The sequence below is a fragment of the Micropterus dolomieu genome, linkage group LG03 (assembly GCF_021292245.1).
Source record: "Micropterus dolomieu isolate WLL.071019.BEF.003 ecotype Adirondacks linkage group LG03, ASM2129224v1, whole genome shotgun sequence".
Classification (NCBI taxonomy): Eukaryota; Metazoa; Chordata; class Actinopteri; order Centrarchiformes; family Centrarchidae; genus Micropterus; species Micropterus dolomieu.
The window spans coordinates 33,732,054-33,751,008 of record NC_060152.1 but is presented as its reverse complement, the minus strand read 5'-3'; the positions used below and the strand labels follow the sequence as shown (position 1 = coordinate 33,751,008).

The window sequence follows — 18,955 nt, the reverse complement described above, 5'->3', positions numbered from 1 at the left end:
TGTAGTCTATTAAATAAAGGCATGGATGGATCTCTAAGTCACATGATTCTAATCATTTGATATCAATAATTATCTGGATAAATGCCAAATCCTTATTTCTTTCAAGTTTAAAGGCTGATTTTTGCTCCTGAGAGGAAGCTGAAGAAACCAGATGGTTAAATAGTGGTTTTACATTTTGAGTCTTTATGTTCAGAACAAACACTTGTTTGCAGCAAAGTGCCTCAATATTACAGAGTCTTCTTTGTTACTTGTAGCTGAAGGCAGCAGTGATGATGTCTGTCGGGCGCTTGTCTCAGTCACAGAGCTGGGCAGATGCTAACATTTAGAAAATCAGGCAAACACCTTTTTCAGTTTAAGGCTTTATTGTTCTACTAATACAACTGAGATCCAGTGAGCGCACACCGTGGGACTGATGGCAGTGTTGGAAAGCAGCCTGCGTCATTCTTTCACAAGCGAAAATACTTTCTCTTTCCATTAACGGCGCATTAAAAGCGTCTTTAGTCTCAAATGAAGCCTTCACACTGTAAGATCTACGTCAGACGATCACTGCATTGATTGAGATATATTAAAAGTGTCCTGTTGTTAAACAGGTCATTGATTTGGAAATTAGCCTGTTTCTTTTCTTTAATACACATCAGTTAATATTTGTTTTATAGCGATGTCCGACGGTGAGTCCATAAACAGAATGTCGCCGGTGAAATCTTTCACTCAGCAGCTACCAGCTGTTATTTATTTCTGAGATGCACATAGAGAGAGAAAATATGGTGGATAAAACAGTCCTGTTGGGCTTTACGCATGACGCAGCTTTACCTGCTTCAACAACGAGCTGCTCCGTGTTGCTGCCACAATCATTCTTTGCATTGTAAAGATTATTTAGATGCTTTATATAATCAGATTGTTTCGGCTGCCTGTGCTGCTGCAAGTGGTTTGGTCGGCTACATGTCCATAATAAAGGAGACAGGCAACAATAGTTGGCTAGACAGCAAGCGTGATACTTTACAGTGATCTTATCAACACATTCATGGAGATTTAAAAAGGAAGATAATTGTAGAAATAGCTAGAGATGGATAGAGACAGATACTCAACAAACAAAGCAAACTAACCATGTTGCACAGCTGTTTCTAACCTGATGAACAGCAGATGAAATAGGTTTGTCATGGGCGTAATTGTACTTTTTCTTGAGTAAAGATTTTGAGTACTCTACCCGCCACAGTACTAGCGCTGACATGGTGTACATGAGACAGAGAGCAGAGATGAGGTCTATAGCAAAACAGAGTCTGAACCAGCACAGCACAAAGCACCAGTTTTGCAGAATTGCCAGCCTTCAAATCATTTAAAAGCAACCAGTAAAACCGGCTCACAAAGCTTCAGCCACCTGCTGCTACCTGAATTTTGTGTGTCCATTTACATAAATAATTTCCACAATAAACTGATGCAGGAAAAACACCAGAATGCAGGAAATTAAGAGTTCCCCCGAACCCCCCCGGTTCATACTGTCGCAGACATACTAATATAACAGTATGTCTCATACTGTTATATTAGAATTAGACACATGACAACATCAAAATGAGACAGTTAATAGTGTTGTTGTGAGTTTTGTTGTGCTGGATAAGTAGAGGATGTTTACTGTTGCTTTACTGCTTTACAGACTTAACTTTTTTTTTGGGGGGGGGAGTCAATTATTGTCAAATATGAAGTTTTATGGGCTGGGCTAAGCCCCCAATGTTTCAAAATCCTAAAAACAATAAATATTATAATAAATAAATATTGATTTATATTCCGTAGCTTCTGATGATGCATCTGGGCCAAATGGCTGAGGAGTTATTCCTGATTCATTTGTTATTTTAGTTTTTCCTGGAAAAGGGTGCCTGTGCCCGACAGCTTCTCACTCTCACAAAGTGTTTTCCCCGCCGAACATGTCCGATGGTTCTGAATATTTCCAATCAGCTGTTTTAATTAATCAAAATGACCGCAGAACCCGGTGACAGTCGTAATCCAGCTTCAGGACTAACTGTTGATCCAATGAAACCCTCAGAATGAACTTCCATCAGCCTTCAGAGAACCGGAGGACGCGGCTGCTCGTCAGAGAGCAGCCGAGCAGGTGTGACGCTGGTTTTCTAACAGACTGTAAACGCCACAAAATAAATGTTGAGTCTGATAAGTTTACTTAGAAACCGCAGACCCCCCACACACACACACACACATACCGACAATGTCCGGGTCACAGTGGGCTGATGTTTATCTGCTCTCTGGCTGGAATTTTGTCTCCAATCATGAATTCACTTTGGTTCTGTATAAACGCCGTCTGCTCGGACACACTTTAGAAAACACTCAGTGTGAAGGAGAACTGGAGATGTAGAATATATCTCTAAAGTCCTTCAAAAGTATTCTTTTTACTTGTACTATTGATAGTCAGTAATGGAAGTATTAGGAGAACAAATAATAAGATATTAGTAGTGATAACATCAGGTAGGAGCAGTAATAGGATTCTGAATGTAGTAGCAGTCCTAGAAGCAGCACTAGTAGAAGTATTAATATATGTTTTAGTAGTAATGCAGGTGCTAGTAGCAGGACTCTAGAAGTAGTAGCAGGTGAAGAAGAGTTAAGAGCAGTAACTATAACAGCTGTAGTAGTAATTACAATAGTAACAGTGTAGTGGGTAATTATAGTACCAATTAGCAGTAGTAAAATTAGTTGAAATAATGCTATTAATACTAGTAGTAGTAACAGGAGCAGTAGTGTTAATAGCTATTATAGTAGTAGCATTGGCAATGGTGGTAGTTACAGTACTAGCAGTGGTAGTAATTATTGTAGTAGCAGGGTTGATGGTACTAGTAGTTACAGTTAAACCAGTGGGGATTGTGGTACTTGGAGTACTTGTAATGGTAGTAGTAGCAGTGGTAATAGTTGCAGTACCAGTGATAACATGTGTTGTAGTAGCAGTATTCTAAGTGTAGCATAGGTTGTAGTACTTTGTGCAGTAGTATTAGTAAAGCAGTGCTCTTAATAGTTGTGGAAGCAATCATAGCTAATTAAGAGGCGTATTCACAGTTAACAGTAGTAGTTGAAGACGTAGAGGTAGTAGTAGTATTAATATTCACCTGAGAAGTCAAAAGTAATAGCATATTGATTAAAAGAACAAATTTTAGTACCAGTTACTACAGTAGAAGTAAAAGCAGCAGCAGTAGTATCAACAGTAGTAGTGCTAAAAGTACTAATGTGAGTTAATAGTGTTTTGTTATTGTGTCCTTCAGGATCAGCAGACTCTCTGGGCCTCCTGTCTTCCTGCTGAGGTGTGCTTCAGACTGCAGACCCTGAACCCGAGCCAGGTATCACATCCTCACCTCCTGCACTAACACTGGCCGGCTGCCCGCAGCTGGAGAGCCAGCCCTCCACCGCTGCGGGCAGGCATGCAGTGTTTGGTTTCTCTTTTCACCTCCGGGGCTTCTTACAGCTGCTGCTTTGCAGATTCATCACTACAACAGGCTTTAACTGTAAAACAAAACGTGCATCCAACACCTGAAACCAGCCATAAAACCTCCTGCGTTTAATGAAAATGTCACTTCAGACTCTTTACTTGTCGTCGGTTAATCTGGCCTGAGAGGGACTCGCCTCCTCCAGTTGATGTTGGGCGCTGAGTCACTTCATGTGTGGTTCTTTAAAGTGCTGTTTGCTTCAAACTGTGGCAAGAGGTAATTACCACATTAGCTCCAGCTCCAACTTTCTCCAGGACGTGCCTGCTTTCTTGATCAGGAGGAAATCCATAATGAGGAATTTCCTGCAGATACTCGTCAGCAAGCTTCTGCTTTTTGTATGTTTTTGGTAACTTTCTTAACACATTGTTGGGAAACGTTTCTACATTTGTTCTTTTATTTTCCCGTTAAAATCTGCTCAGCATTGTTCACATTCTTCATTTTATTACTCATTTAGCTGACGCTTTTATCCAATTGCTATTCATGTCAGAGGTCGCACGCCTCTGGAGCAACTAGGGTTTAAGTGTCTTGCTCAGGGACACAATGGTGGACGTCTCACAGTGGGAGTCGAACCCAGGTTTCCCACACTAAAGGCATGTGTCTAATCCACTGCTCCATCGCCACCCCGTTTTCATGGGAGATGCGACCAGGAGTGCAACAAACCCAGAAAAGCTTCAGATCATCAACGAAGTCAGAATGGCGTCAAAGCAACAAAAGAGAAATCTTTTCCAAATTCCAGCTTCAACCAGTTCAAACTGACTGAATCCAGACTAAACAAGTCAAACAGAGCTTCGTGCTGAGTTTATGAGCAGCTTTCAGATTATCACGCAGTGAATTACACAAGGAAAGGTCCAAATCTACGTTGGTGCTTTGGTCCAGCTGAGCTGCAGACAAATATTAAGAACAGATCAGGAGACAGGAATCCAACAAAACTGTGCAGGCTGTGATTTCTTTTGCAGATTGAGGCATGAAGGGGAAAACAAGAATTACTGAAAACTTCTTAAAAGATTTTTATAGGGAGACTTTGGAGGGTCCGGTCCACAGCATGTATAAAAGAAGTAGTCGTAGCCTCTGTGACTTCCCCCGTTGGTTTGTGGACCGCATGTTTGGCATTTTTGCCGTCGCCATCTTGGCTTTCTGGAACCAGACGTGACCATATTTGGACAAGAGGGGGGAGCGAGCGAGCTTGGTTAGCAAGGTGCATCTGTAATTCATGTTAACTGTGCTGGGATGCTAATTTTGGCTAGCGACAACCAGGCTGAAAACAAAACGTACTTACTGTAAAAATAAACAGCTGACTCCTAAGAAAGCCTGATTTATAGTTCTGCTTCGAATCTTTGCTGTAGTCCACGCGTAGCCTGACGCACACCTCTCAAAAATGTATCTACACATCGCAGAGACACAGACTGCAAGAACTGTAATTGGTCATCTTGGAAGCGTTGCATTTCCTCCGAGCCCACAGGAAGCGCTCCGTGCTTTGAAGTCCATTTTACTAGCAGCCAATCCAGCGGCTGTAATAGCGGCGGAGACATGTTTCAGAGCGTTACGACCCACTCTAAATGACTGGTTTCACAATCAGAGTCTGATCCATTCGGTCGATAACATTTAGAAAGTCTACCAGAGCCGCAGGATTATCATTTTACCCACATTCACTTTAGCGGAGGGCTGAACCGGAAGTTAGCCTGCTCGGCCGGCAAAAGTCACAGCACTGTAGACGCTATAACACTACTGCCAATTAGCGTTTCGGCAGTGCGATTGCAGAACGACGGAGACACCAACGCACAAGTATACTGTAAATGCTGGGCTACGTGCGTAGCCACAGCGTAGACTCGATGCAGAAGTATTAATTCATTAAAACATCTGGTGTGTGCATGCAGAACCAGTTATTAAATAGTGTTGCTGAGGTTGTACAGACTTTACCTTGGAGGCAAAAGCAAACAGGGACTCGGGCTGCGGTCCTCAGAGGAGAGAGAAAGTCTTGATCGAGCAGCGTTTTCATAAACAAATATGTTCAGACCTCTCTGATGTTCCTGGCAGCACAAACCTGACACGTCTTCTGTGGCGACTAACGCTGTGCGATATGACTGAAACCCCAGAGGTGCTCGTCGGTAACTCTGAGGAAACACGAGTATTTTCTGTTACCAGAGCTGCTCTCTTTTCAAGCTCCATAAATATTTATTCTGAGTTATCTTTATTGAATTCATGTGGTGAGCCTCAACGTTGGACGTCTGTTGGATCTCGGTTGATGGTTTTCATGTGTTCTGGCAGCCATGTTGGCCGTCCGTAGTGAACAGCTGGTTGTGTCTCTAAACTAATAACTTCTCTGTCTCTCACATAGTTGATTATTTGGCTGATTCTGACTGTACTGTAATCACTAATCCATCTGATTGTCTGTGTGTGTGCTCGGCTCGCCGTGTCACCGCCGGGCTGCTAACACTTATGATTAGCGCACTAGCTAACGAATCTAGTGGAAGGCAGCATTAGGATGTCATCTTTAATATCGGTCTGTAAAGCAAAGAAGTGGTTTACTTACGGAGTGAAAAACATACAACAGACTGCATGTTTCTGATAATTTTGGCGCACAAATGAGTTCAACCACAATTTGTAATGATTTTTTAATTATTAATGAGCAGTTTGAATTAGTTTAAAATGATGGCAGCATGGACTAACCTGCAACTTCGCATGATTTGGCTTCAAACGGCTGCATAGCTAATCGCGACCTTTCTAGAAAATGAGTCCACTAAACCACCTACGGAAGACGCTCTACGTGGAGAATACGCAGCGAGTCTATTTCTGACAGAAGTCGCGTCGAGCAGCACAGAGCAGATCCAACCGGGCAGGAAGTCAGACAGAACAGCTTAGAGAATCCGGTCAATTTTTAAAATGAAACACCTGTGCAGACTTCCGATCGTATATCAACAACACACGCAATTAAAACAGACAAAAACAGAAACCAATGAACCACGTAGCCACGGTGGGCGCACAAATTACCTTCCATCCATCCATCGTCAACCGCTTATCCTGCGTACAGGGTCGCGGGGGGCTGGAGCCAATCCCAGCTGACATCGGGCGAAATGCAGGGTACACCCTGGACAGGTCGCCAGTCCATCGCAGGGCACTAATTACCAAATCAACTAAATCTGAACTAGTCAGCAGAATCAAGCAGGCAGAACGCTCTGATTATAAAATGCTCCCTGTTTGATGTGCAGCCGACAGAACAAAACCAGGTCGCAGAGAGCCGTTGCCGGTAAACCCTAGTAGATTCACAAAAAGCACAAATTAACAAAAAGTCAACAACGTGCCCCGTTGCAGCTGGCTGAAGACAATGGAAGCACATCGTGTTAATGGAAAACAATTTAATTAAATAATACATTTTATCATACAGTAAAACCTTTTTGTGTGTGTAGAAGGACGTCAGCGACTGGTTAGTCTCTGACAGTTAATCAGAAAAATGCCCCAAAATGTGAAAACTACACAACAATTACTGACTTTTGTATATTACCAACCTATGGAACTGGATGGGAACTAGGATCACTCGCTTCAGGCTTCAGTTGTGTGTGCGCACATGTCGGAGAAACATCAGTTTTTCACAGTTAGCCATGTTTGTTTTGTTCACTTTTACTGTCCTTGAACGCAGCATAAAGTTACAGAAGCTACAACTTTTCCCACCAAGAAAAGTCTCTTCCACTGAAGACAATACAGACCTTGTAGAATTTTTGACGGTTCCTGGCTCAGGGCTGCTCTCTACTCTAAACACAGCTGTTAGCTTGATGCTGATGCCGAGTGACGACAATAACCTGCAGCTTCAGTTCACGTTCCTACGATAATGTGAGGCATTCGGAGGAGCACGTTGTGCAAACATATTAAACCATCTGAGGGCACCTCTTACTGATTCCATCTCATTAATTTGAGGTTGTTAATTTTCTCCTGATACACGTCAGTCACCATAGAAAGGCTTTCTCCTCTCGCGTTCACTTTGGAGACTACATTGTTGCAGCCCGTGGCCTCAGCACACGCCATTTAGAAAAGATACTAATCTTAAAGCTGAGGCGTATCCCAGTGCTCACCTGACCGTGAGCCTTTTGAGTGGTTTAAATGTCCATCCAGGTAACGTACATCCCGTTATAAGTAGAGTGACTGTCCTGGATTGGGCTTAAATAAACATTTTGAACCCTTTTTTTAAGTTAACATTGTTCAGTTATCAATTTACTTCTATTTGAGTCGTGGCTGTTTTCTCTCGGCGCTGGTCCAGACATGAGCTCTATACGTTGAAATAACAAATTCCTTCGTTTAGATTAGACAGAGAACAAACATCTGCCTTTCAAACAGTGCAGTCACCAACAGTAAATCACAAGGGAGGGGAGAATACCACATGTAAAGCTCCGGGGGCCACGTCCAGGGACCCGGGGGACGCTGGGTGTCCTTGGTGTTCATAGCACCAACACATGTTAGTGTTTTCCAACACAGCCTCTGACTCCTTTATCGGAAAAACAAGGTCAAATACATTTAATTGCTATCACAGGGGCCAAAGGAAAGTGATGTCAACCAGTTAAAACATGAAGGCAGGTAAAACAAAACACATTTAAGAAATAGTAAAAGTATTTTCCAAAATTATACTTAAGATAAAATCATGTAAAATCAGGGAAGGCCCTTTGATAGAAGTATATTTAAGTAGGATTCTCCGCCCTCGCCACTACGTCGAGCAGCAACCATATTTTTGCAGAGAGTAAGTCCCCACAGACCTCCATGTTATAATGCCCAACTTTACAATAGAAATAAAGCCTTTACAAAAGGTGGGCGCCGTCACAGGTGGCTAGCTGCTGCTGCGAATTTAATCCTCGCAACGCCCTCTTCGCGCGGGTTTTATCGCTGGACAACAATAAACGGATCAAACTGATGCTGAAATAACGACAACATGATGCAGATTTGTTTAACATATGAATTCATGCTTTGTCAGGTCTGTTAGCAGGACAGCAGGACAACAACTTAACTTAAAATGTTTGTTTTCTGAATGGAGTTTGGATCGATCAGGGCTATGCTATTAGCTAACTTGTTCACAGTAAAGTACAACGACAGCTGGACTAAAGTTACAGACACATGTTTTCTGAACCAGGTAGTTCAACCTCCTCGCTTTCTTTTCTCCAAGTAACGTCCAGTAAACGGTTGTCAGAGCAGAATCCAGACGGACTACGGGCGTTTATCGGTCCAAAAGCTGCAGCGCTGCCTCCGGCGCTGTCCTCGGATTTTCCCAGCAGTTTCCCAGCAGGCGTTTTACTCCTCCGCTCTGCCCGGCCCTCTTCACACAGCGCTCTGAAGCCGTCGGTGACGTCCGATAATCTATATATCTATAAACGCTGATAGGCTATCGCGACTCGGCGTCATGCGACTTTCTCACAGGAGTTGAACATTTTTAACTCATGCGAAGGCCTTCGCGTCGCTGGCGGCGCCTGCTCCGCCCCACCTGACAGCAAATCGCGGTTTTCCGCATCTTTGCATTGACTGTGTATGTAAACACACCGCCCACAACGCTCACTCCGCACCGTGAGACACTGCCAAGATGGCGACGGCCGGAGCCGCCACTCTGAGCTTTACAAAGCCTCATACAGAGGTTACACAGGTGAGCCACAGCTGAAGAGTTTGAGGAGTAAAGTGAGATAACGCAAAAAAAAAGACATCCAGGCTTTGAAATCATTATTTTAGAGTCCACTTTAACTGCAAATTGTCTGTCATTGCCGTTGATAGCCGAGTCCTCCAAACATTTAGTCTCACACAGATGAAAACAATCAGCGGCGCTCAGATGGGCCTCATTATCAGGCCGAGCGTTCGCTGAAGTGCAGAGACGAAACACACTGTGCAAACATGTGCTCGCACGATGTGAATCTTAACTGGAGGAATCCACCTCGTCCAGGGTCAGTCCTAATTGGGGTGCTGATGATCCTCCGGGCCAGATCTGCGTCTTGTTGGGTCTGGGAAGAAACTACAGCTGATTACAGGGACCGAGAGCGGCTGTGAGCGCCGCATGTTATTGACCTTCTCGTTAAAAGAGGTTTGTGAGTTTTTAGCGGCACCGTTGTTACGTCACTCGCTTAAAGCTTTTAGCAAAACGGGTCATCTCAGCTTCAGATCAGTCAAACGTGTTCCAGCTGTGCAGGTAATCCCTGTAAAGCAGCAGTCTGAGTCCCGGAGCTCAGAGACCTTAACCTCTGCCCTTCCTCGTGTCGAGTTTCTGTGGACTTAAGTTGGGAGAAAAAACCTGCAGAGTCCTGATGGCAGCTTTTGGAAGAAGTTAATTTTGGCACCTGATTTTTAGCTTTAGTCACATTTCAGTCTTGATATTGTTCAGCTTAAAAAAACAAGTAATTTCAGCTCTGTGAGTGATGCACGATTCATGGTGCTATCAGCAGCCGCTGACCGGTGGTTTACTGAGACCGGCGTCGATGGTACTGATCCATCTTTTGAATAAAATGTTTGACCTTATTAGTCAACAGAAAATAAGGAGTACCTCCGGGAGCTATTGTGACTTTGCTAACACTGAGCTCGCCAGCTACAGCGGTTCACAAGCAGCCCTGCATGTGGCCACTGTCAACAAGCTTCCCGTGAAGAAGTGAATGTGTGTTTGTGGTGTGGCCGCCCGGTCAATCCATCCGATTTAGGAATGTAGGAAAATGACAGTGCCAGAGGAAGGAATGTGAGGAATGGAAACCTGCCCGGTCATAATGAATAATGAATATAATAATAAATGGAATAATATTCTATGTGTATTATAATTAATTATATGAAATCTTGTAGTTTTTTTTTTTTTTTTTCCTATCTTTTTCATATTTATTCTTCTGTCGTAATATATTTTGTAAAAGTGTTAAAACCTTTTTTATTTTTTTTTATTTTTTTTCTCATGTATGTTCTGGGGTATGAATGTGAGCATAAATGTATAAGCATGTAGAGTTTCTGTAGATTTTGGTCTGTAAATTATATTTCTTATTAAATAAAGATAAAAAATAAAAATAAAAAAAAACCTGCCCGGTCACTCTGGAAATCGGCGGGATGGTCAGTTTCGTGACGTTACCACGGTTTCTCTGTCTGAGCTTCTGGAAGGTCTGAAAGTGCCTTCAGGCGACCTCGGGAGAACCTCGTGATTCCCCAACACTCTCCAGTCAGCCCTGTAAGCCTGATTCAGTTTGGACTGACGCTCTAAACAAAGAGGCCCCTCGCTCTGTGACATCAAACGCTCCATCCATACCGCTGAACCGGAAAGAGCTGCTCAAACTCTAACTAAATAAATAAATTCACAGCAAAGCGCGGAGGTCCGTGTAAATAGATTTGGATGGATAAATGATGGAGGGACGCTCCTTTCAATCAGCCAGTCGCTGGAGCGCTCTGCTGTGATTACCTTCACATGCTTCACATTAGAGAGGACCCCGTTTCATCCGCTCGCAGGGCCTCCACCACTTGGCAGGTGATTAAACACAGGCCCAGAACATGTTTATGGGGGTGGGGGAGGCCGTGCACACATGTTGATACGTATAGAGGCACAGATGGAAGTGTACTCTGGGTTAAAGCCCTCGCATAAAAGAGGGCGTTCATATGCAGCGCTGAGCCAAGAAATCCTCTCAGACTTAACCCTCAGCACCTTGGAAAAGAATCACAGCTCAGTCTCTTTGAATTCTTAAGTTTTTGGTACCAAACCAGGAGGCGTTTGCTGTGAAGCCTGAAACTGGAAACATTTGCTTCCAACTCCTTTCAGCTGAGCTGGATGAGGATTTTATGGTAAATTATGTGAAATACTGAGAATAAAATGCAGTGGACATCAGAAGAAGTGAGTTTCAGGTTTCAGGTCTTTTTAAGAAAAAGACGGTGCAAGTGTAGGGTTTGTTTCCAACACTGAGGGGTGAATCACAAAGAATGGAGAGCGCCTGCTGATAGCACCATGAATCGTGCATCACTCACAACTGCTATCTGCCCCGTCTCAAGGTTCACGTAAGATGCTGTCCTTACCAGTTAGCTGCAACTCTACACACAAAGTTGACCACGAGTGAAGGCCATTGAGACTCATCCTATTCATGACAACTCAAAAACCATCACATCCTTTACACACAATCAAATTTTCTCTCATATCTAAAAACTTTTATTCCACCGTCATTGGATGCAGGTTAGCATAACCCGCTAAAATGTTTAGTTATGTATATGTTGTGCAAAATCATAAGAACTTACAGAGAGCCTGAGTCCCTCCCTTCCCTTTCCCCCCAATAGGACCTTCTTTCATGTACAGTATTTAACGATGCTCTTTGTTGTTTGCTTCAGTCATTGAGAGAAACCGTTACGACGTCACATCCGCAACTTTTGGGTTTGTGGTCTTTGTAAATTCCTATTATATATATGAGCTTTTTGTGCATGTAACAGGTTTGCAAAGTGGAAAAGCCCAAAGGGAGTTCCCATCTCCCACAGAAAACTGTGACGTCACAGGGATGAAAGCTAAATGCGCCTCATATAACGCTCGCCAAGCGGCTACTCCGACACGGCCTCAGAAACAGCGAGCTGCAGCACACAGCTCTCCTCTCCCTTCCAAACACTAGCTACCCTCCAGGCAGTCAGTGGACATAAAGTTGTTCCTGTGATGTAGAGACAGAGCTCAGTTAAAACTTTATGGATACAGATTAATAACTCGCCGCTCTGAAACTCTCGCTCCAGTCCGTGTTGCCGAGCCGGTCGGCAACACGTACGGCTGAACCCGAGCCGTTTACCGGCTTCTCGCCGACCCGCCCTTCTCTGCTTCTGATTGGCTAGTAGTCCTTAACTAGGAACTGAGCATGTGCAGCTCCCAACAAAGATCATTTAGAGACAAGATGTATCACGCCATAGCTAAAACTAAGCTTTCAACACAGGCTGAAAAGAGGAGCTGCAGCAATGTGCAGTATGACAAAAATATAACCACGTAAACCTGCTCTGGTACAACCTCTAAATAAGATGAGGAACCTGAAAATGAGCAGAAAACCACCTCTTTAAACTGACAAACATCATGTGTGTAATTCATGACACAATTCAAACAGGATCAAAACATTAGATGTCTTTTGACATTGACTAACATATATTTTTTCCAAAATAAGGTCCTGTGGCGGTCCACTGGCAGAGCGGGGGCTTAGGGATGATCTTCCTCCAAGTGAATATACACTCAGTGTCCAGTTAATTAGGTACGCCTAGCTAAAACTACAGCGTTCTGATTCAACAGTCTTTCAATAAATCCTCTCTTCAAGACACTTTTAGGCGTTATTTGGAAATATTTGGAAATATCCAGTATCGTCTGGGCCGTCATTTTAAAGTTGTGTCTGCTGGTGACGGTGCAACATCTGGGTCCCTGCCTTTTAGCTGAATGCACGTGTGTCTCAGACTAGCATATGACACATGTTTTAGATGGTAATATGCCTTTTTTATTTCACTTCCCAGCTCTGCTTTATTCTTGTATAATTATCTAAGCAAGAAGTAAAAGAAAGATGTAACCAAAGAGCAGAGGGAGTGAGAGTCTGGTCCGTCCATCAGCGAGCAGCAGCATCAAGTGAATTCACGCGACATCTATAGTCGTCTCCGATTCATCTGACCTGTGATGTGGCCAGACAGTGTGTGCTGCCCGCAGATGGCAGGAAATGGCAATATTAGACGGTAAGCAGATCCAGATGGTGTGGAAAGGGACGCTTTTAGTCTTCAGCCTGTTGTTTGGGCAGAAATGTTTTAAATTCTTTGGCTGCAGATCCCGGAACAGCCGAGTTCTCTGGAAGGAACGTCAGCACAGTGAAGGAGTTATGAAGTTTGGCACTGTGGTGCCGTGAGTTGCAAAAGCGATTTGTTTTCCATCATTCATCTCTCGCTGAACAAATCTTCTGTTTTATTTGTACATTATTTCCCTTTCTTAATTAGTTTTGCATGCGTGAGGATAGATCAGAAGTGCAGTAAGTGGCAGCAGCCCTGCTTCATGTTTGTCACTAATCGCTCCAAGAAAAGCCTTTTTTGGAGTAAATAGGCAATAAATGTGAGTGCTCTTAATATCTCAGTGCCTCAATATCTACCCTGCTGGACAATTACTGTTTCAATAACAATATATTTAGGCTTACAGGGGTGTGTTTGGGGCCTGTTAGTTTTATGTAACTTTACTTTTCACTATTAAACAGTCTGGTTCTGAATTTTAATTGCAAAACATCAGTAAATGCCAGTGAGAGAGCAAAAAAACTAACTTATGTGTTGTTAGTTTTCACAGCTCAGTGCTCAGAGGGATTGAGTCCATATTTGTGTTCTCACTGGTGGAAGTCTCTCTACAGTTGGTCTTTGATTTTTATATCTTGTGTTTTGGATCTTATTTACTTTGGAACATTTGTTTTTATTGTTAAGGACTTTGTAACAGGTGATATATAAATAAAGTTATTAATGCCCCCAAAGCTCGACAGATCGGCCACACCAAGTTACGTTAGCTACGCTATTATTAGACTTTATTGTCCACCTTAGTGTAAATTTGTCTTTGGCTGCTCCAAACAAATATACAACAGTGACACCACAATTATCACACATTCAAAAAACACACAGTTAAACATACAACAATAGTTGTAAAGAAAATGGAAAGCAGCAGATGGAAATACGACAGGCTACAACCTTCAAGAAACACATTTTCAAGTGCCGTCACTGCTGCTTCAGTGGCCGGATGGCACGGGGAATTAAAGATCTCTTACAGATGTTCCGGCTGGCCCTCGGGACCCTGAATCCACGGCCAGATGGGAGCGACTCAAACTCTGAGTTTAGTGGGTATGAGGCTGACCCTGAAGCTCCTCAGCTTCTATGATTGGACAGTCTCTATTTAGGGGCGGGGTTTAACATTAGCAGGTCATTTTTGGCTCTGATTTTATTGGTTTGGTTCTGATGGTTTTGAACTGTCTTTCTTTCCTACTTCACGTGTTCTTTTGGCCTAGTTTAGTGTTATTAAATTAATTTTATTTGTATTATTTATTATTATTCCAGAAGGAATACCTATTATTGTTATTACTGCTATTCAGCCCCTGTCTTCCTCTGGTGAGTAATCCCTCCTCTGCTTTCTCTCTGACCCCCCTGTATTTCAAAAATTGTTATAATAGCACAACAAGTTTTATTATTATTTTTCTGAGACATGCACACACAGCGTTCTGCAGTGATTTACTATCTGTGCTGTAATACCCACTAAACTGCCAACCTCGCAGTGCTCACTTGAGGATTTATTCAGTGTAGTTATGGTTTTATGTCACACTAGGAGATGAGTTCATGACAGTGTGCGGGGATCATTTCCATAATCACACTGATACCGCAGAAGACGCCCACGTTCCACACTCCTCACCCCTCACATGGTGCAATGCTGCCGGATTGTGAGCGTCACTTTGGAAATCTCAGCGCAGGGTGTGATAGCAGCCGGAGTGGGTGTGTATTTCTGTGTTGGTGAGGCCCTGAGTAGTGATCCACTTTGACTTTGACACACGACAGGCACCATCCATTTCAACAAACTCTTGTACCCCTTAAAATCTGGCTGATTTGTTTATTTCTGGTTCTTTGAACTAAAGTGTTTTTAACCGGTTTAAGTTTTCTTCTTTCACATTAATTGACAAACGAAGAGATCTTTAGCTACCGTACCAAACACCTTGATCTAGATTAAGGTTTCCTCTTGGTGCTGTTACGCCCCAGCCTTTGGTGGCTACAACGCTCCAACACTGACCCAAATTTAACACAAATAAACTCCTTTAAAACAACCAAATCAGTGGAATTAATTAACATAACAAGATGATGACAGGAACATAACACAAAATGCTCCAGCTGAGAGGCAGCCAGACCAGCAGTCCCAAATCAAAAAGCCTCTCCTCTGACGCTTGCACAGGAGCTTTTAAAGACCGCCTTCCAAGACCAGGTAGACCAGGTGGACCTCGTTCTGCAGTCAGCTGTAGCACTCCTGAGGCAGAACTAGGAACATGGACAAAGCACAGAGAAACGCATACAGCCGTAACAGCACGCTGAGCTACTTCATTGCTCTTTTTGTTGCTTGATGAAGTTAACTGGCTAACTGAGCTGGTTTACAGGGGTCTTATGCAGGCACTCGAGCCGCTGCCGCAAGAAAGAAAGTTCAGTTCTGCTGTCACACTGGCAAATCCCGCCACACGGCAGCCATCTTGGTAACGCCTCCAGGGACTAACGGGATCAGATCTCTCTCTAAATTACAGGATGAGAGCCATAACTGCACTTGCACTGGTGACCGGGACATAAAACCTGCATGTAGACAATCAGCAGGAAAATCTGAAACAGTTGGATTGAAACAATTGGCTTAATATGTTTCCGGCTCGGCTGTTAAAAGCAGATGATTGGTTTTCTTGCAGGAGGGGCGGGACATGTGAATACAACCGCCATCTTTGGCGTTAACGGGCTTTTACCGTAGGATTCTAATCAGGATTTTTGTAGTGGTGCGTCTCTTCCCTTAAATCGTCTCTGTCATGTCAGGTCACTGACCAATCGTAGTACAATAGCTGAATTTATTCATGCCTGGGTGTGACTTCCCAAAGGATTGTAGGAGTTCAACGGCTCAGTTTCATTACAAAAGTTCAGTTTAGGTCATCTGTAGAGTTCCCGTCGTCCCAACAGCACTGTACCAACGGAAGTTTACGAATTGAAACACAGCGTAGTTCTTTGGCACGCACATTAAAGGGTTTAGTAAATTCTTCTTTAAATGCTGCATGTTCCAGAATATCAGAGTTGTTTGTTGTGCAGCCCACCACACCGCAGCTTAGAGGTGTTTTTATTCTTGGGAACAAAACAAACGTTTTGAAGTTCTCTAATGCAGAGCTGCGCTGGATGTGGCCTGTTTTCATGTCTGTTAATGTGTGCAGTCAAATTGCTGGAACAATCATGTTCCTACGTTGTGTGCGTCTTCCAGATGGGAAACAGATTGGTTCTCTGCATTTATGGTCGCCTTTGTCTTTGTGTTGTAGGAAGAGAGACGCGAGAGACGTTCCAGCATGGAGGGGAGGCGGGGTCTTCTCCTCAGCCTCATCATGGCAGCGTGTTTGTACGCCAGTGCTGCTCAGAGGACAGGTGGGTATGATTATGCTGCGATGACTTAACTTCCTGCATAACAGCACATAAAGGATCATAGCAAACACCCCCCTACTTCAACATTACATCAGCCCATAAGAAATGCATGTAGATACACACATGCACATACATAATGTGCCTTGCATAGCAAATGTGTGTGTGGTAAGTTTAGAAGTTCATTTTCATTATAAACATGTAAGGTGCACTGTTACTAACCCTGCACATGAATGTTTTGCTGCTGGGCACGTGGATATGAAGCATTAAGTAGTTCTCAACAGCAGAAAATCACGGGTTATGGATCAGTAGTTGCATAAAACCAATTAATCTGTATTTTCCAACCAAATGCCAGATAGGAGATTGACATTAAACGATTCTGCAAAAATCTGGGTTACATTCGACATTTTTAGAAAAAAGGGTTTATCAACAAAATCTGCCTACAGGATGGAAATGGGGAAAGAGGGAAATGCCAACTTCGGAAAGAGTTATTGCAAATAAATTATGGCTAAAGTTTAGCGGAGGTTAGTTAAAGGTCCAGTGTGTAAAATTTAGGAGGATTTATTGACAGAAATGCAATTTAAGACCTGTAAATATGTTCTCAGTGGTGTACAAAGACCTGATATAATGAACTGTTTTTATTACCTTAGAATGAGCCGTTTCTATCTACAGACACAGCGGGTCCTCGTACAGGGAGGTCGCCATGTTGCGCCGCCATGTTTCTACAGTAGCCCAAACAGACAAACTGCTCTACAGAGTGTGTTTCATCACTATATATACGTACGAAGAAGAAGAAGAAGTAATGTTAGTAGGGCTGCAACGATTAGTCGACGTAATCGACGACGTCGACTATAAAAATTCGTTGATGTGAAATTTCATTGTTGACGCGTCGTTACATAGATGCCGTTTAAGGGAGAGAGAGCAATCTTCATATTAGGAAGATTTCTGGTTGTTTATTTCTAACTGCAGTGCACTACAGGAAGTGCTGGGGACAGTATCGCTTCCACTGTCTGCCATGACAGTGAGACTACTCACGAAGAAGATGCTTTCATGCGAGAAGCGGAAAGTAACGGAGAAAGAGGCGAACAGAAGAACGGCTTTTGTTTTTACAAGTTTTGTACGCTATTTTGAGCGGTTTTGAGGCGAGAAATCAACTGTGTAGAATTTGAATATTTGCATGTTTACCAAAGTTGATGACGAATCAGAAATGTGCTCAAACGGCTGAGAAGCTCCCCAAGCGCCCGCAAGGTTAGCGGTGCCAGCCGGCAGGTGTTCTGTCAATTGATGCTACCTATCGAGATGCGCTACTTAGCGGTTCTGCGCATGCGTATGACCCACAAGCGTGGTTTGTTTCCACGCCCATAAATCTGTGCAACCTTGCTGTTGGCATTGCCCTCAAAAAAGTGGCTGATTATCTGTAACATTAAAAATTATTAGTCTATCAGAATACGCTACCCCTGATATCTTAAATAAAGATGGCATAATACAGTATTTCAACATGCTCCCCATCAAATACAGTACACATGGAGTGAGTAGTGGTGCAATATAAAATGATTCTGTAGCGGGAGCATTTTTTGATAGGGGATATTAGTCTATCAGAATACGCTACCCCTGAAATGATGTTATAATCAAAAAACAGAATATGTCATAATACTGTGAGAGTTATAACTTTATGGGATTGGAAAAGGGAACACATAAGGTAGCATTTTTCTATAGGGCAGCATAGATCGCCAGAACACCGGTCCCGCACACGAAGAGACCTGGTCCCAGTTACTCAGACCTCTTATTTGATTGCAGATCAGCGCCGTAGCTCATTCGCGCAGCACATCCTCTCGCTTGTCTCTCTCTCATCAACACCGTAGCACAAATCTGTCCAACACAACGCCGTCAACATCGAAGACCCAGATTTAAACCAGTTGTTAGTAATGAGTAATGGTTTAAAGAACATCAAGGAACATCTGGCTCGTGATGTCGCCTACAAAACATTCTCCACTGAGTAACTGCCTAAAACTTATAAGCACTTTTGAAAAATAAACTACAGAAGTATTATGAAAGGGGGCTCTGGCTTTATTGTTCTAAATAGACATTACATTGTTAGTGTTGAGGTTATAGCCCTTGCAAAAATCTTTGTTAATCAGTTAAAAGTTTGTATAAATCAGTGAGTTATAGGAGTATCCTACGCTGTCTTGTCGTCTTCCCTGAATTCCCCCTGGCGTTGATACTGGTGTTCATTCTGAAGAGTAAACCTCGTTCACTTAATGGTAACGTTAGCCTGTTAGGCTGAGCGTTGGAGATCAGTAATTCACTTGAAAGATATTTAATTAGTTAAATCAAATAAATAATTAACAGAGTAGTCGACTACGAAAATAGTCATTAGTTGCAGCCCTAAATGTTAGTAGTAGCAGTAG

The 18,955-nt window shown here is 43.0% G+C and overlaps 1 protein-coding gene across 3 annotated transcripts in view; it reads left to right on the top strand.

Moving 5' to 3' along the window:
- col6a4a (collagen, type VI, alpha 4a) overlaps positions 1 to 18,955 on the top strand; it is an 82,932-nt gene that overhangs the window by 9,751 nt on the left and 54,226 nt on the right. For all 3 annotated transcript variants that reach the window (XM_046043746.1, XM_046043745.1, XM_046043744.1), the window contains exons 2-3: positions 3,255 to 3,329; positions 16,451 to 16,553. In XM_046043746.1, the coding sequence (XP_045899702.1) occupies positions 16,478 to 16,553 (76 nt within the window). In that variant the 5' untranslated portion in view covers positions 3,255 to 3,329; positions 16,451 to 16,477. The remainder of the gene's footprint in view (positions 1 to 3,254; positions 3,330 to 16,450; positions 16,554 to 18,955) is intronic.